General features: G+C 38.3%; 1 protein-coding gene across 3 annotated transcripts in view; it reads right to left on the bottom strand.

Moving 5' to 3' along the window:
* Nucleotides 1-19,099, bottom strand: part of LOC134544417 (chromobox protein homolog 5-like) — a 58,076-nt gene extending 38,977 nt beyond the window's left edge. Inside the window, exons 1-4 of one of the 3 annotated variants that reach the window (XM_063388477.1) lie at nt 18,658-19,099; nt 10,442-10,720; nt 8,604-8,759; nt 8,386-8,501 (exon numbers count right to left, since the gene is read on the bottom strand). In XM_063388477.1, the coding sequence (XP_063244547.1) occupies nt 8,386-8,501; nt 8,604-8,759; nt 10,442-10,720; nt 18,658-18,918 (812 nt within the window). In that variant the 5' untranslated portion in view covers nt 18,919-19,099. Of the gene's footprint in view, nt 1-8,353; nt 8,502-8,603; nt 8,760-10,441; nt 10,721-18,657 lie in introns of all 3 variants that reach the window. The other 2 variants (XM_063388478.1, XM_063388479.1) reach the window with 2 other exon arrangements.
* Nucleotides 19,100-26,188: the final 7,089 nt, after the last annotated feature.

Genomic DNA, 26,188 nt, shown 5'->3' with positions numbered 1-26,188 from the left:
TCAGGGGAGCAACGTCAACAGTATCATGTACCACCTAGAGACATACATGACTCTCGGGAGAGCCGTGAGACAACAGCATAGTTTTCCAGTAAACAATGGTGATTGGAGGAATAGAAGGCAGTGGAATGAGAGGAATGAGAACAGAGATGGGAGACCACATAGGAGGGAACAGCTACAGGATGTCAGGGAGAACCAGGGAAACTAATAGCCACTCCCAACTGTAGCAGCCGTGTTGGGAAAGTGGGTGGTACTGGTGGACCGGTACATATGACGGCTGCAGTCTTTATTGATGAAAGAGAATTTTTGCTCGGTGAAGTGGAGGAGCCTGAAAGTAGTAGACTCATACCTGAATTAACTTGTACCATAGGTAGTGAACATGTTAACATTCTTTTCGACTCTGGTTCAGAAATTTGTGGTGTGTCAGACAGTTTTGTGTCACAGTTAAATAAGCAAGGATATGTTGTTCCTACACTTCCAGTGCCCCAAGTGACTGTGATAGGTGCAACTAAAGGCAAGGCCAGGAAGGTAAACAAACAAGTGTTTCTTGAATTAAAAATTAGTAATCAAGTTTATCGTGCTGTTTGTTTGGTAATTCCTCAGTTAACCAAAGAGATAATTATTGGACTGGATTTCATGTTGGAGAACAGTGTTGTTGTGGATTTTACTAAGGGCTGCATAAGGATCAGGGGTAAGGAGCATAATATGATGCACCATAACTCTCATGCTAAACTTGAGGTTGAATCGCTTAGGATGCTGTTAAGTGGTGAATCAGATTCCCAGGACAGTAAAGTCGCTTTATGCAAACTAATGGGCACCACACCACATGTTACTGTAAACAAAGTTACTACCCAGGATTGGGATGGTGAAGTTAAGGCGGTTGTTGATGATTGTGAGGTAGGGGATGAAAAGCAGAAAGCACAACTGAGACGGTTGCTGCACCAATATGGTGATGTATTTTCGGATGAGCCAGGGCTTACCACAGAGTATGTTGCCAGGATTCCTGTTTCTGACAGCACACCATTCAAACAGAGGACGTACCCCATCCCGTGGCACTGTAGAGTAGAAGTCCACGAACAGATAACTGATATGGAGGAGAAGGGAATTATAGGACGTTGCAACAGCCCTTTTGTTAACCCGCTGGTTTGCGTTCGAAAGAAAGATGGTAGTGTTCGTGTTTGTCTTGATGCTCGTGGTTTGAACACTAGAATTATTCCAGACAGAGAAAGTCCTATGGAACCTGATCATTTGTTTACGTTATTTCAAGGAACAAAATTTATCACAACAACTGATTTGACTAAAGGTTTTTGGCAAGTTCCACTACACCCTGCAGATAGGAAATTTACAGCCTTTCTGTATCAGGGGAAATCATACCAGTTCTGTGTGTTGCCGTTTGGCCTGACAAATAGTGTGGGAGAGTTTAATCGAGCAGTGGAAGCATCCTTGGGACCTGCTGTTGGTTCGTTTGCTAAAACCTATGTTGATGATATTGTCATAACTAGCGAATCTTTTGTTGAACATCTGGAACGGTTGGAGCAGTTGATAGTTCGTCTTAGGCAGGTTAATATGAAACTTAAGTTGGACAAGTCTAAATTTTTGAGAAGTGAAGTTGAATTTCTAGGGTTTATTTTGAGTTCGAAAGGAATAAAGGCTGACCCTAGGAAAGTTGAAGTCATTCATTCGTACCCAACGCCTAAGAACATTCGGGAGTTGAGAGGGTTTCTGGGTATTTGCAATTTCTATAGGAGGTTCGCAGAGAGGTTTTCAGATGTAGTGGCACCTTTGTTGGATCTGCTCAGGAAGGATAGTTTTTGGAACTGGTCATCATACCACCAGGATTGTTTCGAGAAGGCAAAAGCTTTGTTTGTTTCGGAGTGTGTAGTACATCATCCTAATTTCGGGAGGCCCTTTTATATGAGTTGTGATGCTTCAGGCTATGGCCTAGGCGTGAAATTGTACCAGAAGGGTGATGCGGGAGATGAACAGATCATTGCCCTTCTTAGTCGAACACTTAATGCAGCTGAGAGGAACTATACGGTAACAGAGCGGGAGTGTCTAGCTGTTGTGTGGGGTTTAGGGAAGGTTCGAAATTTGGTTTTGGGACAAAAAATCATCATACTAACTGACCACCAGTCTTTAGCATTTCTAAACTCATGCAAGTTGTTAGGTAGTAGGTTGACCAGGTGGAGTCTGGCGTTACAGGAGTTTGACTTCGAGATTCAGTATGTTTCAGGTAAAAATAATTGTGATGCATACCTTTTGAGTAGGACAGTGGTCAGTAATAATGGAGTCATGTTAGAGGATAAGCCCAGGCCTGGTTTCCTAATGGCAAAAATCGATTTGCAAGCTGACAGAGATTTTGAGCTTGAATTCAGGCAGATAAGCGTAAAGCAGAGGGAAGATGATGTACTAGGTTTAGTTCTTGAGATTTTAGAAGATCCTGACAGATGTAACTGACCCAAGGGTGAGCAAGGTCCTAAAATGGTATTGGTTGAATAGTGGAATCCTATTTCGTAGGGAGAATTTGGAAATTGTGGGGTGGAAAATTTGTGTCCCTAAGAATTTGGTTGATAAACTCATTTTACATGTCCACAACACAACGGGTCATTTTGGTGTGAAGAAGGTTTTCTGGCTTCTCAGTAACAGCTATTACTGGTGAAATATGGAAAGGTCAGTGAGAAAGGTGGTAGGTGTGTACGATATATGCCAGAAGGCCAAGTTTCCTAACCGATCCTGGGAAGGACCATGGGAGACCATTTTACCAGAAGGACCTGGTGACTTGTTAGCTGTAGACATCTATGGGCCACTGCCTAAATCTAAAGGAGGTGTTAAATACATTTTTGTTGTATTGGATGTTTTTTCGAAACTTGTTATTTGCTATCCTCTTAAGAGAGCCACCGCAGCTGCCTGTGTCAATAAACTTTTGAATGACTATTGTCCTAAATTTGGTACACCTAAAAGAATTCTAAGTGATCACGGCACACAATTCACCGCAGGTTTGTGGAAGTGGGAATTGGCATGGATAGGGGTTGATGTCATTTACAGCTCCGTTAGGCATCCTCAAGGCAACCCTAGTGAGAGGTGCATGAGGGAAATTGGTAGGCTTCTTCGCACATATTGCCATGCTCAACATAGCAAGTGGGTTGAGGTTATACCAGTGATCAATGAGTTTATGAACGCCAATGTGCATTTTAGTACAGGATTTGCCCCAAAGGAACTGATAGCAGAGGAGATTTCTTGAGATGGTTTGGCTAAGGGTGTCACCTTTCCTACACATACATACCCTACAGCAACTGATAGGATAGCAGAGGCCAAGTTGAGGTTAAAGCACAAGGCTATTCAGAGGGCTCAGCAGCAGAATAAACCATATTCGGAATTTAGTGTGGGTGATTTAGTTTTCTCAGGGTTTGTGAGTCCAGTGATTGTCTGCAACGACAGACTAAAAAATTATTTTTGTTATTTGACGGCCCGTATCGCATCTCCCGCTCAGTTGGTAAGAATGCATGGGAACTAATAAATGTTGACAGTGGGCAGATCAAGGGAAGGTACAATCAGTACCTTTTTAGGCCGTATAAAGCAAGGCAAGATTAAATAAGGTTAACATATGAATGATGTATTAAGTAAGAAAAACAAGTTGTTTATTATAAGTAATTGTATAAGGGCACCACAGTACATTATTTCAAATATTTGGTATTTTGTTCAAGTGTGAGTGTATGTTATGTAATTTGAAGTTCATGTGATCCAAATCAGATGAAGTAAACAATACCTACATAAGTGAAAGTTGTATTGTGCAAGATTGTTATGTGCTTTGACAACTACATTATAGTTGAAGTAAATGATTTTGATTAAAGTTTCTTGTTGCTTCATATAAAGTGATGTTGAAGTTAAATAAGTGTCACAAGCAATGTATTTATTGTGTGGGGTGAAGTTAGGTAGCTATAGCAATGTACTGTACATAAGGATGTGTTTCACCAACTACATGTTGGAATTACATGGAGAAAATTTAACATGTGTTGCAGGTGTTTACTATATGATAATGAAGTTGTGGATTTAGTGTTGTTTATTGTGCATATGTTAGCGTTTTGTACCAAGTCAATGCGAATTTGTATGACAAGCATTCACTAGGTACTGCCAACCTTATGGATAAGATTAAATTCATAGCATAAATTCTTTTTCTTTGATGCAAATTTCTTGTATAAATTTAATGGGGGGTTGTAAGGTGTACCATCTCGTGGCCCACGCTACCTAAGTAAAATATATAAATATCTATATATTTACATGTATATATTTTTTTTTTTGAATTGTTAATCATAATGCGTTAAATCAATAAATTGATGCGTTTGTGAAGTATGGTTGCCTGAAGAACATATGACGCATCAAGCAAGCAAATAAATGCCTAGATATCGGAATTTTGATCCCGCAGAAGAAAAGCATAAATATTTGAAGTTGGTGTACCTTGTAAAATAATTGTAATTTGTTTAAAGTGACAAGTAATGAAAAAGATCGGTTAGCTTTGAAAGTTTAACATAATTTTTTTGCCATAATTAATCTGTTTTCAACATGACAACTTTTGAACCCTTTGTAGTCATTATTTAACGTGCCTTTAAATAATTTGCGATCGTCACTGGTAATGGAGGAGCAGAGTTTAGGTAATTTAAAAATTTAACGTAAGTTAGATTAAAGGTAAAATATAGGTTGTCGGGTATCTATTTAAAGCTTATCTATTTTGGTACATTTTTGTTCTCTTAGTAAATTTCTGTAACTTCCGCAGTTTTAGACATATTTAATGTGGAATTTCTTTTTGAATTTAAGCAATCTGGGACGAAGGTTCTAGTAGTCGCGACAGGCTGGCACCGGTGCATCCGGTCAGCGTTTCTTAGAACTGTGTGGCGACGCGGCTTGTATAACTGTTTCGGCGTGCTCGTCGCTGGTTGGCTGTGGAGGTTTGCGAGAAGGGGGAAGGGAGAATTTTGTTTGTTAGTGACTCCGCGACTGAGCCTCGAGAGGAGGCATTTTGAAAATAGGGATTTTTGAATAAGAGGAGCAGGTGATTGGTGGCAATCACCGTCCGACATGGCAGAGTGATTTAGGTGTAATTTACTACTCAGTGCGCCTAGCATAATCGTGTATTTAAAGGAGAATTTTGCGAAGGGTTCAAAAGTAGTGCGTTTGGCTTGGTGCGCGAGGGTGGAAGTTGGGTAGAAAATGGAGGATGGCGAAAGAGACTGGCACGGATTCGACGAGGTCTCCTCTTTGTTTTTTTTTTAACCATGGCTCGTAATATCGGGACGCCCTCTAACGGAGTATCATCTGAAGTTGGCGGTAGAGATATTTATTTCAGTTTCGCGTGATGTAAAACAGAAACAATCAAAGCTGACTGATCGAGCGTGGTGCCTACTTGAAAGTGAAAGCTCCTGAATAAAATAAAATAATGCCAGTAACAACATTATTTTATTTAAATATCTAGTTCCTTTTATTTATTTTCCGCGGCGCGAACCCCACGAGAACCGAGATAAGAAAGTCGACTCAATGCCGCGAGCAGCAACAAGAACCCTCAAAGTGTTTTCATGATTTAATGAAACCTGAGAGTGCATAATAAATTAGGGCAGCGTTACACTATCAAATAAAACTATATAAACAAATTTATATATATTGTTATTATTTGAATACTAGCCTGATCATTGAGTTTGAGTTAAAACTGAAAAGCGCCGAGATGCTGCCACGCCGGGTGCACGCTCTGGGAGACATTAGTCTGGGGGGAGGGATGGTAGGGATAAAAATAACCAGACACGCCGCGCTGGGGCGAGAGCGCTTGCAGCGTAAAACAAAAAAATAATACAATTTCATATATATATGTGTGGTAGTGGTGGGATTCAACACAGTCTGTGATCAGCCGTGGCTACTGCTTGACTGACAGCAGCACTGCCTGTGTGCCTGCCTCGTGTTCTTCTCAAAGGTAAGCTGTCCCTCCACAATGTGATAAATAATATTATTCCCAAGGAGTAATATTATTCTAAATAAGGGATTTTTTTTTGTTTAGAGTTGTGTAACTTTATAAATTCTTGCAATTTTGCGCTAACATTTTTTTAATACTAAAAATTGATTTTTCAGTCTGCATAAATTAATTTTTATTTACAGTAAATACATCTCACGCCTACACACTTTAAAATTAGCATTGCTTCCTAACTCGTGGACTACGACCAGTAGCGAAGCTGGTCACCCTGACTGCGTGTCACGGAGAAAAGGGTACCTTTTTTTTTGTGGGCGACATTCCTACGGACAGACAACCATACTTCCCGTAGCGAATGAAAGGAAGAGAGGCAGACAGCGTCCCTCTCTGAAATCACTTTGCCTAGTTTACGTTGTGCGTTTTAACTGAAATATATGTTTCTTTAAAAATGTTAAAACATTTCACTACCATGATTTTTTAAATTATTTCAAAAATGGTTATCGTGTATTTTTTTTGGTACAATTCTGAAAAGCTGGGTTTAAGGTTTTATGAAACTGCTTCATACAGCGCGCAGTCAGGGTCAAGGCCCGCCTCATGTTTGTTCAAAAAAATTAATATAAAAAAAATTTAAAATTATAATAATTTAAATTTTTCCCAGGTTAGAGCTGTGTTAACACATTAAAAAAAATATAGTTTCTACTTTATTCTGTTTTTTTTTTTTCCCAGGTTCTATACTGCTGAACATACTTCCTCTGTCTCTTTCTCGCTACGTCTTCTTCTTCGCCCCCCGAGGCAAAGCGAACCCGTCTAGATGAATGACAGGCTTCTACCCCTGCCCCTTGCGATGGTGGACGAGGAGGGGGGTGGGGGGGGGAGGGGGGGTTTGGAGGAAGCTCACGAGGCTAACGACTTGCCGCCCCTGCAGGGTGTTATCTTGGACAACGCATTTGCTAATAGGCATGGGGACTTTCGGATCGGTAATGATATTGCGTCTGATGATACTGATTTAAACCGGTTTCTACAGAGATGTAGGGTTCCCTTTCTGGCCTTAACTTCCGACTTGATCCGTCCCTTTAAAGTCTACGTTTCACTCTCGGCTTCATTTGTTAAAGAAACTGCGGAGGGAGACGAGAGTGAAGTATTTCATTTTACAACCCACTCAGCCGCGGTACTGCTCTCTGATGAGGTAGGGGAAATCTAAGATTCAGTATTCATTCCGAAACTTAACAGGAACGTTAGCGATTTCGCTGCTCGTGGCAGTGGCTGGGCTCTACAACAATTGATTAACATGGTTGTACATGTCTCAAGCTATAAAGCTTTCACGGCGCGCCGCACACGAAATTGCCAGGGTTTCGTCCAATAGGAAAGCTTGTGTCAATATTGATTGTCCTGAGCAGCATTGCTTTCTGTATGCCGTCATGGCAGGTGTGACGACTGCGGAAGGTAACATTAAGTGGGTCAGTTCGTATCCGGATCCACTTGTGGTTTTTAATACATCTGGTTTGACTTTCCCGTCAACTCTACATCAGATCAAAACATTCGAGGGGAACAATAATATTTCCGTTAATGTTTATGCATGCATAGACAGTAAGGGGAATATTATTGAGTGTTTTAGTGGAAAATCTGAATCCTCTATCCAACCTCTTCGAGTATCCTCTGAGCGAAGAGAGAGACATGTAAATGTTTTAGCGATTCGTTCGAGTGAAGCGACAGAGCACCAAGCTGATGTTTGTACAACAGCCGATAGAATAGTCAGACCTGCACGTGCATCTTTCCCCCCATTGTATGGCTAACTGTATGTTATGGCACATCTGTTAACAGAAGTTGAAACAGACTTCGTGGCATCATACCCAATTTTTTTTTGCCTGCAGAGATTTTGCGCTAACAGAAATTTACAGACGTGTTATTCAAGACTGGGGCAGTAAAATTAACATCACGCTAAATGAATTCGTGCAATCTGAAGACATGCTAAGTGAGGGATTGGTGTACAATGGTATTTTAAAACTAGTTACAATAAACAGCTCTACGGCAAAAAAAAAATACACATGCGCGTTATTGTCTAAAAAGTCTCTGATATCATGTCGCTTCCATGGCCAACAAATTCCTGAATCCCCTGAAAAAATTTGAATGCAAGTGGCTCCATCGATATTGGATTAAAGAATGTGCCAAACAGGACTGTTGGATTATCAAGTGCCAACTGTAATTATTATTTTTTAATTTTTGTAAGACTGTTAAGTTGTTAAAGTCTGAATGTTTGCTGAAGCACGCCAAGAAAAAATACCTTATTCAGAACCAAGAGTATCTGCTCCAAGAAAAATAAAACATAAAAATTATCAAGCTTAAAGAAGCACATCCATGATAGATAAAGCAACACAACTTTCTACAAACCCACAATTTGCAACACACCTTACCAGCCCAATCACCTTTCAGAACCTCACCGTTCTTTTCCCTGGTGTCTCCGGCTAAGACGGCGACCTTTCTGTTGCATCGCGAGGTTCAACCTCTTTGTTTGTTTTGGGTCAGCGCGCAGCTCCCTGGCTGGGATGTCTTTGGCCTGGGGAAAAGCAGGGGATATTGGTACACAGACACTGCATGCCAACTTTCATCACATATGCTAATGCATTATAAAAAATATATCATCACATTATTCACTTACCTTTTCTGCCTTTTCCAGAATATCTTTGATGAGTTCTGGACAAGACAGATGTTCCTCTGGTTCCCACGAGTCATGCTTGTGTTGGAATCCTTTCCAATGAATGAGGAATTCTTTTTTACCATTTTTCTTGAAACGCACCTCCATGATTTTCTGAACCTGAAAATTCAACCTTTTCATATGACCAACTTTTACCATTGAGAAAGAAGGAAGGAAAAAACCCTGATTGTATGAATAAAGATTGTTTGGTTAAAGATTTAGGTCTCATTCTTGATTCCAAATTACTTTTTAATTATCATATTGAAGCCTTTACAGCCAATACCAATAGACACTTGCCTTGATCAAATACATTACACATTTTGCTTCTAACACTAACTCAATCATTTGTCTTTATATTTCCTTGGTAAGATCTAAATTAGAATATAATTCCATCCTTTAAAATAATATAAGTAACGCCAACAGTTCCAAAATTGACAAATTACAATACAAATTAATCAACACCATAAATCAAAAATTTACTAATCATAATTTAGACTTAAATTCTATATCTAGTATATCTTGTATATCTATACATTTAAGATGCAAAACTGGTAAGTGACTGTCTAAAATTTTTAAGTTAGGTTGTAATTTGTTTGAACAAATTGGCATCAAAGTTCCTATATTCAATAGTCATAATCATCCCCTTTTATGTACTAATAGTAAAAACAATGTCATTTTATACAGATTAGTAAGCAATTTCAATAGAATAAATAGTATTTTTCCCATAGTTGATCATCCTTCATTCTCTACAAGCATATCTTCATATTCTCTGTATAATTATAATTAATAGTTAGGACCTGTACAATAATTATTGTACTAAGTACTTAATAATCAGTTGTTACTGTACTATATATTGCAGTGCAATGTCTCTTATTAAAATATTTAAATCTACTTTTATCATGTTTGTTTTTTGTTGTTTGTCTCTTTCTTTTGTCTATTTTTTTATTCTTTGTGAAGTTCTTTTTATATTATTTTAGTATTTGTCATTGATGTTATTTGTATCTATGTAAATTTTTTGTTTGTAGATATGTATGGTATCTGCCACTTTGGCTCTTCACTGTAGGTAGATATGTAACAATTCAAATGAATAAGTAAAATAAATTGATGCTGACCAGGGCTATGCCCTCCTTTAATGTATCTTGCTCCGCTAACCACCATCTCCGCCCCCAAACACCCTCTATGCCCTCAATGCACTTTTAAACCTTCTGCCAAGTCATGAGTGCGTGCATGCATGTGTTGTCTTCCTGCAGATATAAAACCAGTGCCATGCTTCCTTTAATTATTAATTTTAATAAGTGATGGAAATAGTGCTATGTACATTCCTTGTTATGCCCCTGTTTACTTGGTTTTTCAGGAATATAATGACAGGCAGCACTGTGCTCGCATTCATCAATGTAATTATTGCTGATTTAGCATCAATGTTTTTTTTAAGTTTACAATGTTTTTAAGGGTTAATTGTCTCTTGCAAACAGTAGTACAGAGTTTCACCTGGGTCCACATGCCCACCAACATGGTGGAGCTGCAAGTTTTAATGAATGCACATCCCTCCTGATACCAAAATAAAAGATAAAACATTCATTTTACATGTATTACCTAGTCAAACAACATTTGCATATTTTAATATGTTTCTCTAAGGAAACAAAATTTAATTCCTTCTCCCAACCCCTTTCTCCAAACACAGTGTTTTACATAACAGATATTTAGTTTTTTAAATTATAAAATAATTTATGCTGCCACTGAGTCCTGCTTTGGGAAACAAATCTACATACAAATGTAAACTACACACTTTACATTTTTCTAACCTCGTATACACTTTCTCCAGAATCATTATTGTCATCACTGTCTGACGATTCTTCTCTAATTTTCTTCTTCTTGGCATCTTTTTCTTTTGTTGTCCGTCCCCTTTTCTGCGACTTGCTAGAATCTTTCTCAGGGTTCTCTTTGAGGTACACCTCAATTATTTCAGGGCACTTCAAGTTGTCCTCAAATTCCCAGGTATCATTGTCCTCACCATATCCTTTCCATCTGATTTTGAACTGGCGCTTGCCCTTATATTGCCTTGAATCCACGACACTTTCAACCTGCAACAATAAATCAAAACAAGTATTTCCATACATAAAATATCACTAAATAAACTAGCAATGGTGCATTCACTGTTCATTTGTATGTACATATGTGCATATGTACACAGCAAGAGAATCTAGCACATCACTTAACACAGGCCTACTTAATCAGAAAAAGTGGTTAGGGATTAGGGTGGTCTTAAATTTAAAAAAAACTGAATCATTAAAAAAATCAAACACTAAGTCCACTGAACAGGTTGTCTACCAGACTTTGGCCTAGCAATAGCAAGGAAATAAAAGGAAGTTAGCAGGACCTTCAAGAAATTGGCAGGAGAATTTTCACTTAATCGAGCTTTATTACTAAAAATTTGTTGATTATTTTACAAGGAATATGTGGATGATGAAAGATTGAATATAATGACACACTAAAAATTAAATTAACAAGAAAAAGACAATGAGAGAATGCCTCCAACATTCCCTCACCATTATTTTTATTTCCCTCATAGCATTGTCATGTTACAAGTAGTTTTTTACCTGTAGACATGTTTAGCTTGAGCTCCATTGTTTAAAATTATATTAGGTGATACTGATACCAATTGGTTAGTAATAAATTAAGATATTAGAATTTATAAAATAATTTTATCTACTGGTTGTATGTAACACACTCAATTCTTTGTTCAAACACATGCACAAACACACACACAAACAAACACATACAAACACACATACAAACAAACACATACACAAACACACAAATGTAAAATACCACTGACTGACACTCATCACAAATTCTCCGGAACTAGTATGACCTTCAGACTTTAAATTTGACACATATATTCTTCTTGCTACATAGGCATCCACCAAAAACAGTTTTTACGAAAATCTGCTCCCAAGGGGAGTTGTGGTTGTGTTAAAGACCAAAATTTCACACTATGTATATGTCCTACAGACTTGAAACTTGGCAGTGATATTCCTCATATTACCACGTGTTTATCCCCGGAAACGCCGGCACTTCAGCTAGTTAAATATAAAATTGAAAGTATACTTTCATTTGTAGTTTATGTGAAGGTTTGGTAATCAATTAGATGATTCTAGTAGAACATTCTACAGTACATATAAAAATGGAATAATTTCTGGTTTTGGGTTTTAATACTTAGTCCATTTTTAAAATGTAGTCATTCCATGTCAAACCAACCAAAAATTTGTCATTTCCAACCAAAATGTATAATTGTGCGATTAAGTAAACAGGAAAGTGACGGTTCATGTTTCGTGAGATAGAAAAAATTACATGGAAAAATAGCAATTTTTTTGGAGTAAAATTAATATCTACAAGAGAAATATTGACAGTTAACAAATATTGCCATAATGCCGATAATAGTATGTGGTTTTGAAAGGCGGTTACATGTTTGTGATTTGTAGTTGTTTTTTATGTGTTAAGTGAGAGGTGTGCTGTGTGTGTTTCATTTGCGATGTTATGTGAAATAGTTTATTTGGCTAGGCGAATCATAAAATTTACCAGGTATTGTAAAAAAAAAGCCACTTTTTTATATAGATTAGTTTTGCAATCATTTAATACAAAACAAAAGTTTTGGTGAGTTAGATCAGCTAATAATACACACACACTTTTACTTCTAGTTAAGATAGAGATGTTAATGAAGTCATCAACAAGGCTGTGCTGAAGTAATTATTATGACCTTTACGTTCTTACGGCTTAAGTGCCGGATTGGGCATTTTGTATTGGGAAGACTCACAAGCTTGGTTTGCAAAATATATTGTTCAAAAAAGTAAATTAATGTACGGAATATATTTTCAAAACGTTCCATAATTAAATTATAAAATGTGATACTGCAAAATATACTAACCTTGAGAAATTATAGTATACTAGCTAATGCCTGGCATGAGTTTCAATACCTTACTTTCAATTTTTTTGTAATTAGTTTTAAGAAAGTACTAAGGTATCTCTACATACCTCCCTATATATCTATTAATATAAATATCCATATCCTTCCATATCACTATCTTTCTCTATTTCTCTGTCACCCTCTATATATATATCTGTATCTATCTCTATCAAGCTATCTACACAATTCTATATTTCTCCATCTCTATATTTTTCAATCCCTCCCTCTATCTCTCCGTCTATTTCTCTATCTTACTATATGTCGCTCTATCTCTCTTTAGCTCTCTCTGTCCCTCTCCCTTCTCGCTCGACTCACACCACTGTTACATATTATTCGGACCATAGAAAAGAGGACCAGCCATAAAATACTTACTGGTAATTATTTGATACTACTCATGCACCTATATAATATCCATGTATACACAGAAGGCACCAACAATAAAAAAGCTCTGTGCCATGGAGATGAATAAAGCATTACCATTAAAAAAATGAAATTTTATCAAATCTAATTGAATTCTGCTTTAAGGGTTACATTCTTTTAAAATCTTGCCTAGACAGTGCCCTTTCCCATGTTTTGAAGGTGAACGAAGTGTGCAAAATTTCAAATCAATTGGATGAACGATGCGTGAGCGCATAGAATATAAACAAACAAACATAAATTGATTTTTATATATTAGATAGGACTGAAGTATAGAACACGATACTTTGGGAAATGTTACTTCGGTATTGTGTCCTACACAAAAATTGGTAGGGCTGTAGGGTAATTATCGGACGCGGTGGGTTTTTAGAAAATGGGAACTCATGGTTTTCACACACTACACACATCCCTAAATTTACCCTGAAGGGATGGTTTCTCAATTCCTACTAGTTTGTAAAAAATAATTGTTTATAGCTTAATTTACTATACACCTATCCCTCACTTAGCACGGATTCAGATTGTGCGAAATCATTTAGCCTGATTTAAATTTTACTGCCCCAGTCTCAAATAGCACGTCTGTAAACTTCAGTTAGCACAAAATTTCGGCAGGAAAAAAAAAGTCGAGCACGACGCCACAAAGTCTGTTTCAACTTCTGTGAACATGTGCTGTGGGATACATTTAGCCAAAAGAGGGGGGGGGGGGGGGAGAGAGAGAGAGAATCGCGCACATGTCTGTCTACGCTATCGGCTGTTGTACAAACATCAGATGTGGCAAGTTAAATTGCGGCTATGGAGTGTAAATGACCAAATGTTTTTTACGTCCGCGCATTTGCCGGCGTGCCGTACCGTTGTCGCCTGGCCACAAACCAGGCCATGAACTCGTCTAGCCAATGGCAGGGAATTCACTCAAAAAAATGCAACGTCTGCCAATTCAGCTGCCGGTAACTGTAGGGTGCTTGATCACTCATAATGCATCGTGTTCAAGTAATTGAGACAAAACTAGAAGTATTACGGTGCACAGATTGTATTGAAGGCCACGCTTATGTTGGTCGCACTTTAGTTTTAAGCAATGTGCGCACAATTGTACGAAATAAGGACTCTCACCACAAGTTTATATAAGTCTGATGCTGTTGTTTGTACTAGCGGGGATATATTTGACCTTAGATACCGGAACAGAAATGAACAGATGATTCACGTGGAAAAAGTTGTTAAATGAATGTTGCAATGGAAAAAAAAATTGGCTTCACAGGATTGGTGTGAACCAGGTGATGATACGCGAATAAACACTTTCATTTATGAAAAATTAAATTATAATTATTCCGACAGTAATATCAGTTTCACTGTCAGTAAAGGATGGTTGGGAAAAGTACGCGAGGTTAGTTGAAGGACACGTCCAGGCGGGCAAGTCAGCCAGCCGACTGATGATAAAGTACATAACCACATATCTCCCATTACACAGTGTTGTATTTGTCATACAAAGTGTGATGGGAGGCATATAAAGATAAATGGTGTGACATATTTATAGTTGAGTGTTATTCAACGCATTTATATTACGTAAAGTATATTCCTGCACAATTTTGGATCAAATTAAATAAATTAGCCTTGCTATTTATGGAAACTAATGCTTCAGAATACCTCATTTTGAATAACACGAGCATTTTTAAGAACGAATTAGTCGTGCTAAGTGAGGGATAGGTGTACTAGCATAGGACGTCGCGGCTTCAGGGAACAAAAAGGAAATAAAAATGGTAAATATGTTTTTCAAGTAATAGAGACGTCCCTAAATTTACCCTGAAAATATTGTTTTTTAATTTCTACTGTTCATGAAAAATAACCCTTTAAAACTTACATTACAGTACCTGAAGACTTGATCCTGATATCATAATCCTGTGGTACATGATGCTTGCTGTTTTTGTTCAATACGTCTAAAGATCCTAATGGCTTGATCTTGTGGTACATGATGATTGCTTTTTAATTCAGTATGTTGGAAGATCCTGTACATCAAATAAATATTGTCATAATATAATAAATTATGATTGTTTAGTCGAATAAAAAGGATTCTTCTTTCAACATACAATCATAATTCTTTCTTCTTTCGCAATTTCTTTTATGTGCAAGATCTTCCGAAGTACTACGTAAACTAAAACAGCAAGTATCATGTACCACAGGATCACGCACGACAACAGGATCATGCCATCACGATATTTTAACATACTGAATTAAAACAGCAAGCATTATGTACAACAGGATCATGCCATCAGGAGCCACAGATAAACTTGGATAGATGAAACACCAGCCATAACAAACATAGAATATACGACTGTAATCAAAGAATTCCTTGGAAAGACTGCAGAATTCAATGTGTCAGCTAATTCAGTGAGCAGCACGCATTCCTCACATAAAATGAACGACGGTTACAATGTGACTCAAAATAGTACATACTTTAAATGCAATGTATGTAACAAAAAGATAATTGTTCTGTGTCATGTATCCAAGTTAATCCCTTGATCCTGATGGCATGATCCTGTATAGGTAATTGAATTGATCTGGTGAAACATAATGCTTGTTGTTTACTGTTTGATTTAGTACGTTGACAGATTCTGACCATAAAAAAATATCTCAATACAAAAAAATTATAACACGCCTTGACGAATTTTATTTTTTGTATTTAACTTGTGATCGTAGTTTTTATATTACAAGTTTTTACTTAAGTCCAGGATCTGTTGACATACTTAATAAAACAGCAAGCATCATGTCCCACAGGATCATGCCAACAGGATCGAGGGTTTAACTTGGATACATGATACAGAACTTTTATCCAAGACTAAAACTTTTTAATACGATTACTTATTCTAATATAACAACAAACATGGAATACAAGGATTCAAAAATTCCTTACAACTGCAATACAGTCATTATTTAAACAATTTTCATAATTATACCACCACCCCACATTGACTAAAGTTCTTCAAAAATTATTTTTAAAACCAACATGGGTAAATATAAACAATGAATGTTGGCGATTGCGTGAATACATAGGTATTGTAATGCAAGCTGTGAACGGTTTTTTTTCCCCTCACAAACCAGTAGAAATTAAGAACTGTATCTAGTATATGGAAAACATGTATAGGTATGTATCTATTTATCGCGGGTAAACAATGAATGTCAGCGGCAACATTAAAGCACAGGTATTACAATGTAAGCTATAAAATTTTAATTTTTTCACAAATTAGTATGAATTACAAAACCAAGTACGTAAATTTAGGGACGCGTTTAGTGTGTGCAAATCATGTTTTCAGATTTTTTCGTCTTTTTACGACATCCGATAATTACTGGCTGCAGTATAGAATATGGTACCCAAAAGTGGTAATATTTTTGCACAGGGGCTTTTATGGAAAACCCTTTTTCAAATACTACTGGTTTCCTAGAAATCACCATTAATAGTTTTAATTTCAGTACCTGTGCATTGAAGCGGCCGCCAACATTTTTTGCTTTCCCGTGTGGGTCAGTGTGTATGATTTGAAGAAATTGAGGTATTTGTAAAAATGGTAAATTACATTACGTTAGCAACATAAAAAAATAATTCAAAACAATGTAGCGTTTGGTTGGGTTAGTCTAACTAGGCCTTACTACATTACAAATGCTTTGAAATCATGTGGACAGTTTTTTTATGTCAGGATAGTTACATCTTAAATTGGTAATTCCTGAGCAACCTAACATAATTGACCTTCTCACGATTTCAAAATTTTTCATTCCTATTAAACTTGTTTGTTACTATGTGACTCAAAATAATACTTTAAAAACAAATGTCAGAAATCAAAGATTCCGTAATGCAACTAGTTAAAATATTTACATAAACAACAAACAGAAAATGGAAACATTAAAATTTGCCTTATAACTGAAATACAGTCATATTAACTCCCGACTGTCAAAACATTACCTCTGTTAGTTACTACGTTTCTCCAAAACAGATTAACATGGAAAAATGAAGAAATGGCCACTGCTGAAACAAGGCTCATGCATTGTAATACAAGCTATAAACTGTGATTTCTCAGAAACCAGTAGAAATTTAGAAACACTTAACTGGGTAAATAAGGTACATTTAACAAGTTCAAATAATAAAAAAGTATATTAAAACTTTTATTTTTTACTTTACATAAAAGCCCCTCTGTAAGAACATTACTCACAAAAGTTAATTTGATAAAGAAACTTATGTGAATGATCCTTACTAGTCTCGTAAGAATGTAGGGGTGGTAATGACATCAGTGCCACCATGTTGGTGACTTCATCAATATTGTTGTCAGGATCTAGACTTCTCCCAGACAATTTACTGGAAAGCTGATAATAATACAACACTAATTGTAAAACAATGTTCCATTACACTACCACAATACAAATAAAAAAATTACAACACTTACAGAAAAAACCTTATAGGATTTGATACTCCTCTTAGAAGTAACTTTATAAAACGTGATAACCAAAATATACTAAACCAGGCCAGATTATAGTATATAATACGATAACGTAGAATATATATATATATATATTCAGTATCTTATCCTATAATAGGTAGGACAGAACTAACTAAATGAAAATTTTTATTTTGTTTATTAAACTTAATTTCAATCAGTGGCTAATTTCAACAATTACCGGATACTGCCGACGGGGCTTGAAATGAAATTTGAAGTGGTTTTTCACATGTAGTTAAGTTTGTTTATATCAACCTAAAATTACGCTCTTAATAATTTCACAGATGTTTTATTCTCCATAAATTACAAAAAAGTTAACATTAGTACCATTTGATTGTTATGAACTATTATCGGAGTGCACAATTTTTTTAGTATCTATTTGTTTGAATACTAATTAAAGTAAACGGTATTACACAATATTAATTTGGCTAACCTAACGTAGCATTGTTTCCCAAAAGTCACTAATCTGCAGTTACCCCCAAAACATACCTCGTTTAGGGTTAAATTTCAATCCGGATGAACCTGGAGTGGAGTGAGGAATCTAGATTGAAATTTTACTTAAAACACTTTGTTGTGGACTGAAGTTGGAGTGAAGTGAGATAATCCACTCCACTTGTTGAGGTGGACTGGACTGAAGAATCCGGATTGAGATTTTACTTTAAACACTGACTGGAGTGAAAAGAAAACATGCACGAGCAAGCCGCCGCCATATTGCATTGTTTGTTATTGGTCTCGTTGCATTTCAGGCATAATATGTGAAAATGGCAAAAAAAGAGCAGAGGAATGTGTGGACAGAAATGGAAGTAGAGTTATTGTTGGACGTAATGATTGAAAAACATATTTTAAGATTACTGGACGGAAAAAATATAGGAAAGGTGAGATATTTGAGTTAGTGAAGGCAGAAATGGACAGTGCGGGGTTCAAAAGAACAACAGAACAGATATAATTAAATGGAAAGGATTGAAGGCAAGTTTTTTTTCAGTCCATGTTGACTCCAACTTCGATCTTGTTTACATTTCAATCTGGATTGTGATTTTTACCATAAACGCATTTCGTCAGTCTATGTTCGTTACACACTCACTCCGAATTCACTCCACTCCAGGTTCAATCCGGATTGAAATTTTACCCTAAACGAGGTAATTAAGTAATAATCACCGACTTCACTCACCTCATACTCTTCATCTTGTTCATCTTTAATTGTCTCATCAGCTTTTGAAGTGCGTTTACGTTTCTTGTCCGAAGTCGAATCGGCCGGTTCTTCATTGTCAGCTTCCTCTTCATACTGAACTTTTTTAGAATTTCTGCTCTTTTTGGTGGCGTCACTTTCAGTTTCACTATGCTGAGCTTCTCCATTTTCTTGTTCGTTGTTTGGTACTGTTTTGTCAGCGGCATCACTTTTGCCTTTTCTCTTGTTTGCCATCTTCCGCATTTTAAAACAAATTAAAAACCTTATTTAAAAAAACCTTGTATACCTAAAATTACCACCACTTCAAACTAGCAAAGACTTGTTTTTGACCGGCCAATAAATATGTCTCATCAAAGGCTACTACGCTGCTTTCCAAACAACCTTGTTTGACGCCATGACACTGTTCCAACATATACACACCAGTCTTATTCCGAGCAAAAAATGATTCCGAGGCTGTGTTCGTAAATGTTCGGTTTCTGTCTCAACGGTTTTCACTCTTCTTGTTTAACTAAAATTCAACCATCGATGATTTGAACTTTCAATTAAATTTATAGTATAATTAATCATGAAAATAAGAGACTTATAGGGTATTTGTTTTATGCAGATTGATTAAAACATTGGTAATTGTGAAAGAGAGACATATTTATGAAAAGTAAAAGAAAACATCTTAAATGAAAATATTTTTCCATTTGTGTAAACATTAAAAATTTGTGTTATCGAGAGAATGGTCAGTTAATTTAGGTTAGCTGCTTAAAAACATGTTAAAAATAATGGATGTTTGGTTAGGTTAAATTAGCTATGACACCGCTCCGTCTGCCTCCCTGTAGTAATTAAATCTGTAAGAAAATACGTGGGTCTCAGGGTTCGGTTCGGCCACATGACTGGAGGCAGAGGCGTGCCGACTGAAAGAATCCCTGGGTCGTTCAGGCTACTCTGGACAAAGTATTAAATTAAAAGCTGAATACACTGACAAATTATTGAGGTTAATTCTCACTGCCACGAGGTAAACGGTGCTGTCGCACTCCTGGGCGTTTCCGTTTTCGGATATCCGTCTCCGCACTAACGCGGCCCCTTCCAGTGGCGACACCGATTCCGTTGCTCGTGGAGGTCCCTTACCGATGAGTGACGCGGCGAACATTCCCGCGTGGCATGAAGTCTTTGATGCTAATATTAAAGTGAACACATGACACTCCAACAATATACTTATGACACAGTTGTTGTGCTGACTGTGCACGTGATGAACAATCCTATGTCGACATGATGGACGTTTCCCCTTACATGCCCATTCGCGTGTGAAAAAGCTGCTCCTGTGTAGCTTAGAAGCTGCCGGCCCATGTCAGCTCCTGGCGGCGACTGACTGCCTTCCCAACGCCGGTCTGGAGGGGGAATCTAACTCCCGCCAAAAATCGCAGAGCACGGGAAAACAGAAGCGGCCAGTTTTACGACATAGTCACATGTTCAACAATCTATGTTTATGGCAAAAGCAATTCACAGCAGTTACAAGTTGAAGCCTCTCCCTGGAAATAAACACATGAGCCCTTTTTCGTAGTATGGCGGAAGCACCTTGCCACACCCGGCGGAGTGATATGGCCAACGTGGCCAGTAGCGGCTCTATCTTCGTAGAATTCGCGCACAGCTCACATCGGCACTCAGCTGCGCGCACGGGCGCATTCGTCGCACATGCTTCTGGGCAGGTGTTGATGATGCATAATGGCCTGTGCGACGAGAGGAGCACTGACGGGTGGCGTCAAATGCCCTCCTTCCAATGAGGCTGTTATATGCATCAACACCTCCTTTCACACACACTGTATGGGTGCACTGGGTCGCTGCACTCAGGGCTGGCGCGTCCATAGAGGCGAACTAGGCAACCGCCTAGGGCGCCAAGTAGCTGGGGGCGGCGCAGCACGACACGTAACAGCTGATATCATATGTTTAACGATTATTGAAACTAGATGAAAATGGATTTTTGTAACAGTTGGAAATGTTTATATTGATATAAGTAATTATTTAAAGTCCACAGTGACCTGTTTATGATTTGTAATAAGTAAAAAAGTAAAAAAAAAACACAAGCCTGCTTACATTTGATTGTTGACAAAATCGTAGGCTTCCGTGATGTATTTTGAGGCAAGGAAAAATTTTTTTGGGCTGTCCGGCCAGGAGGGGGGGGGGCATTAAGGTTTTTCGCCTAGGGCGCCAATTTACCTTGCACCGGCCCTGGCTGCACTGGAATGTCGGGGAAGAGCCTAGGTTGTGGGGCTGAACATCGGGGGTCAAGGTGGTGTTGTGGCGCGAACGTGTCTCTGTCTATGACTATTACAACTGCATTTGACACAGTTAACACGTCACAGTTACTTGTGTTTGAGTAATTACAGATGATAGTACGGTGTAGTGTATGTTAAGGTTAATGTATGTTAAATGGCTGGCAAAGTATGGTGGTTGGCTGTACTCGTGTATGATTAATATCAAAACTGATAACATTTAATAATTAAAGCAATATCAAATGGTATTAATTGTATTGTAATATTATAATTGATATAATTTCAATACATAGATATGTACAACACTGAAACTGAAAATTATTGATCTGAATAAATTTTACTAGGAAGATTAGGTTCAGATTATCCTAATGTTGTACCAGCTTTTAAATAACCTACCAAATACAGATAGCCAGACATGAATGGATTTGGGTCCAGTTTCGATACTACACCGTCATTACTGAATTATCAAGGTTTGCAACTACCGGTACCGACTAGCTCAATTAGGGGTACGGCAGGTTCTTCGGCCATTCAGGACTGCTGGGTAGATCGGTGTATGGTCGCAGGAACTTGTAGAAAGGGACGCTGCAATAGAGTACTAATCCACTACGACTGCCGTAGGCTACGACTCATTGACTGGATCGGCGACACCAAAATGGTCCTGAAAAACGTGGTACAAGGAAAGTTCTCACCACGAGATGGCAGGAATCAGATGTAGAAGTCGCGATGCTGGAAGCACTCGCGAAACGCCTCGTTGTCGTATGAAGGCGTATCCCCTGTATTCTGAGGTAGATGAACTCAGAATTCTCCTATCTGAATACTCCGTTTACACTGTAGAATCTAACTATCGTAGCGGACACGATCTTCTTGTTTCCTTTGCGGGCACCAGGTTTTTGGCAACACATCGCAAGGGAAACGTCTTCTCTCGAACATCGCGTCTTAGAATCCTCCTCTATTCCTTCCTTTTCAACCTCAACTTCCCAGGAATTGTTGTAGCAACCAGCGAGCTCGCAACTAGCAGGAAGAAATACTCAGCAGTTGTAGTAAAATCCAATGTACGGTAATTAAACCTGTGTTTAACTCATGTAAAGCTTGCAGAAAAAGGAATAGGCATCCAAAGAATAATTAAATGAAGACAATAAATTATTACACTGCTGCAATTTCCAAAGACTAAACATACTGGCTGGCCTTAGCTATCCATATTAGTGTGATTGCTGGTACAACTTATAATACAAATACATATTTAAATATAATAATTAATTTACAATAAACATGAGATAATGAAATCAATCTGTAAACAGTTGACTGTTTACAGTGTGACCACCTAAAAATTGGTAAATGCTGTGTAGCACTATACTTTGTACTGGGAAGAGGGTCTGCCCGTGAGGTTGAGCTCCCCCATAGTGCGCTAGGTGGCCTGGTGCCCTGTGCTCTCTGGGTTAATTCTCTATGGGAGGTTTGACCGCTGTTTCAGTACCCTTGGGTTCTGTTGGTAGGGTGATAGTGCCTAGAATTTAGTCCCGCAAGCGGGTTGGGGTCCGATGCGTACGATGTGGCCGGACCTGCACTTGTACGGGGCCGGTCTTAACTGGTATGCTATCCTGGGAGTTTCTGGAGTGTTTGTTACTAGGGGCGACCGTCCTGGCGTGGTCGCTCCTGTCCATACGCTCTCCCTCCCCTTCCGAAACTGGATCCTCCACTGTCATTGAGAACGTGGACTTGCTAAGATTTACGTCTATCGGCCACCTGGGCGTGACGGGCTCGTGCTTGGAATCCGCGGCCTCCTCCTCTTCCCCTTCTGAAATGGGCGAAAGGAAGAGACAAACAAGAAGACGATTGATTGACGAAGACGATACGAAGACAGACAATAAAGGAGTAGAAATAGAGGTTATAGAAGCGAGAGTGGAGAAAGAAATTGGGGAAATAGGCAATACACCAATCAGGGCAGGTCATACGAACAACACTCAAAAAACAAGCATCGCAGGGAGTGAAAACAGTGATTTCCACACTCCCAAAGCAAAACAAAACTAACGGAAATCGATCGCAAAGAAAAAGTAGCTAAGCTCAAATTAGTGGGAAAAATGCTACGCCTGACCAAGGGTGAAGCCAGGGGGGGGGGGGGTTAGGGGTTCAACCCCCCCCCCCCTCCTTAGCACCAAATATTTAATTAATTTCTTATTCATCACTCAAACAAATTTCATATTAAAATTAATAAAATTTTTTACCATTACAATATTTAAATTTAAGTACCGAAAACTGCTAAAATATCACTATTTTACACCTTCAAATCCAAATTTTCCCGGGGGAGGACCCCTTGACCCCCCGCTTTAATACAGGGGGGGGGGGGAGGGGGCCATGCTTCTTACCCCATACACAAATGCTGGCTACGCCACTGTGCCTGACAAGAAATGTTTTTCCCTGTATAGGAATCAATATAAACTAATGATGAAACAGACGCCCAAAAGAATGGAACGTGAAGAGCCTGTATGTGAAATAAAATTTCAAGAACCCCAACGTTACATCAGAAGCAAAACGATGTACGAGAAACAAGGATAATTCCAGAATACAAGAAAATACAATAAATTAATGGGCAAGCTCAAATGGTGAATATCGAGCAAGAAAAGAACAAAGATTCACAACAAGATGGCGGAACGATTTCATCAGAAAACGAGAAACCCGCACTGAGTGTACATATAAAAAGACACCACAAATCCCAGAATACATGTGCAATGTATTTTTACACAGGTCATCATTTGGATCAATGCTCATTTCCCACTCAAGATTTCGAGTGGCATACAAATGTGTCGCAAAGGTTTAAGGAATTCCAACGTAAGCACGGCTTACAAAACAAACACCCGACGTCGAAGCGAAGCGAGCACGGCGCGCATAGGAAAAACGAACCCGATGACACGGCGACATCAGACACGCGCGCACCTCAGCACGCGAACGAGAGGGGGAGAGAATCAGATGGCCATATACGGGAACAACAACATGAAACACGAAGAACGCCTAAGGTAGTTGTCAAAATAAGAGATGCAACTAGGATTGCACTGATAGACACAGGTAGTACGCGTAGTTGCATCGCACCCACTCTAATCACGAGCCAAATAATGGAACCATTGATAGAAAAAATAACACTCGTAGGAGCTACAGAATCGCTTCCGACCCCCACACACCAGGTGAAATTAACATTTAATATACAAGGATATTCATACACACATACATTTCTAGTAATAGAAAACCTAAATTTAGATATAATCCTTTGGTGTGACTTTCTTAAGCAGTACAACGTGGTACCATTTATGAAGGAAGGAATAATTGTAATGGAAACGGCAAAATCCCAGAAAATGATTCAAATACAGATGGTAAATGAAGACTCAAAAACATATGTGGGTTCGATCGAAGAATGCATTTGTAAAGCAGTAGAAATTCAGGTAGAACAAGCAAAGTCACCATACGAAGGCATCAATACAAAGCTATCGCAGCAGGAACAAGTGAAATTAAGGCGGAGCATAAAAGAAAACGAAGATTGCTTCGCATTCAAAATACAAGATATTACAGAAACAAAATATTATCAAATAAAAATTGATTTAATAACAGACAAATCAATCCACACAAGACCATATAGAATTGCGCCATAAGTTAGAGATGTGTTACTAACACAGGTACAGCAAATGGAGGCGGCCGGCATTATTGAGTGGTCAGACAGTGCTTATGCAGCACCATCATTAGTAATACAGAAGAAAAGCGGAGGAATACGCTTTCTCACAGATTTTCGCCTTCTAAATAACTACGTCAACAAAATGTCGTACCCTACACCACGAACAGACGATATACTTCAGGCATTACAAAATTCGCGATACATCCCATCGCTTGACCTATTTTCAGGATTTTACACCCTACCTGTACGAAAGGAAGATAGGCATAAGTTAGCCTTAACTATTGACAAAATAGGGCTTTATCACTATAAAAGGATACCAATGGGGCTTTCGAACTCACCAGGTTATTTCCAAGAGTTTATTGATATTTTATTGGGACCAATGAGATGGCACTCCGTGATAGCATATGCGGACAATATTTTTGTAATGGGGGACACGTTCGATGAACACCTACAAAATTTGCAGGATATATTCAACAGACTACGGCAGTTTCAAGTAAAAATTAATCCTGCCAAAAGCAAATTCGCGCAGGATGAAATAAAAATATTGGGACATTGTATAACACCGTACGGAATCAAACCAGATATGGATAAGGTAGAAGACATAAAGCATATGTCACAGCCAAAAAACACGAAACAGCTGCGGTCATTTCTGGGTATAACTTCGTATTTGAGGAGGTATATATAAACTATGCAACTGTAGCAGAGCCACTTGCAAAAAAGCAAGTGAACCTTCAATGGGGGGTAAAGCAACAAACTGCCTTCGAACAATTAAAACAGGCAGTCTCAGCCGTACCACTTATAGAAACATTCATTGAAACCAGAGAAACTATCTTAGCATGTGACACATCACAAATGGCGATAGGAGCGACCTTAATGCAAAAGGATGAACACGGCAAATGTCGCATTATAGCATTTGCGTCTAAGAAACTCACACCACACGAAAACCTCTGGTCAACAACAGAACGCGAACTAGGCACAATAAAATACCTCTGCCATCTGTTTAAGCAATATCTATATGGCAGGTATTTTATTATTAAGACAGACCATGCTAGTCTGAGATACTTAAGAAGCATGGCGGAACATAATATGTGGATACAAAAATTCGCTACATCAGTTGCCTCATTTAATAACTATCAAATGTCAACAACAGAGGCGACACTAGGAGTAAACAAAGAAAATTTAGTGACTCCCTACGAACACTTGGGGAAAAAGGATCGTTATTATAGACTAGCTGCCCGACCCGGCTTCGCACAGCTATACTAATGGGAAAAAATTAAGCCACATCTCCCATTTACAGTAATGGTAAATAAAAAAAATTCGGTGAAAATTTATTACAATGCTGTATAATCTACCGGAGAGAAAATGAATAGCACCGATGGTTTCCCGACTCGTGCACGCAACGTACAACTGATGTACCCGTACTTCGCTACGGCAGTCTACAGTCAGATCACTCTTGCGCCGCTCATTATACATGCCCTTCCTTGTGGGTACGCCACTGCCGCGCGATGCTCGTTGCCATGGAGACGCAGAAGGCATGAACAATTCAAAATCCTGTTCTCATGCAGACTAAGTACCGACTGTTGCCTGGTTTTAACCA

This window comes from Bacillus rossius, chromosome 1 (assembly GCF_032445375.1).
Source record: "Bacillus rossius redtenbacheri isolate Brsri chromosome 1, Brsri_v3, whole genome shotgun sequence".
Taxonomy (NCBI): Eukaryota; Metazoa; Arthropoda; class Insecta; order Phasmatodea; family Bacillidae; genus Bacillus; species Bacillus rossius.
Note: the sequence above shows the minus strand (reverse complement) of the source record. Positions and strands in the feature narration are given on the sequence as shown.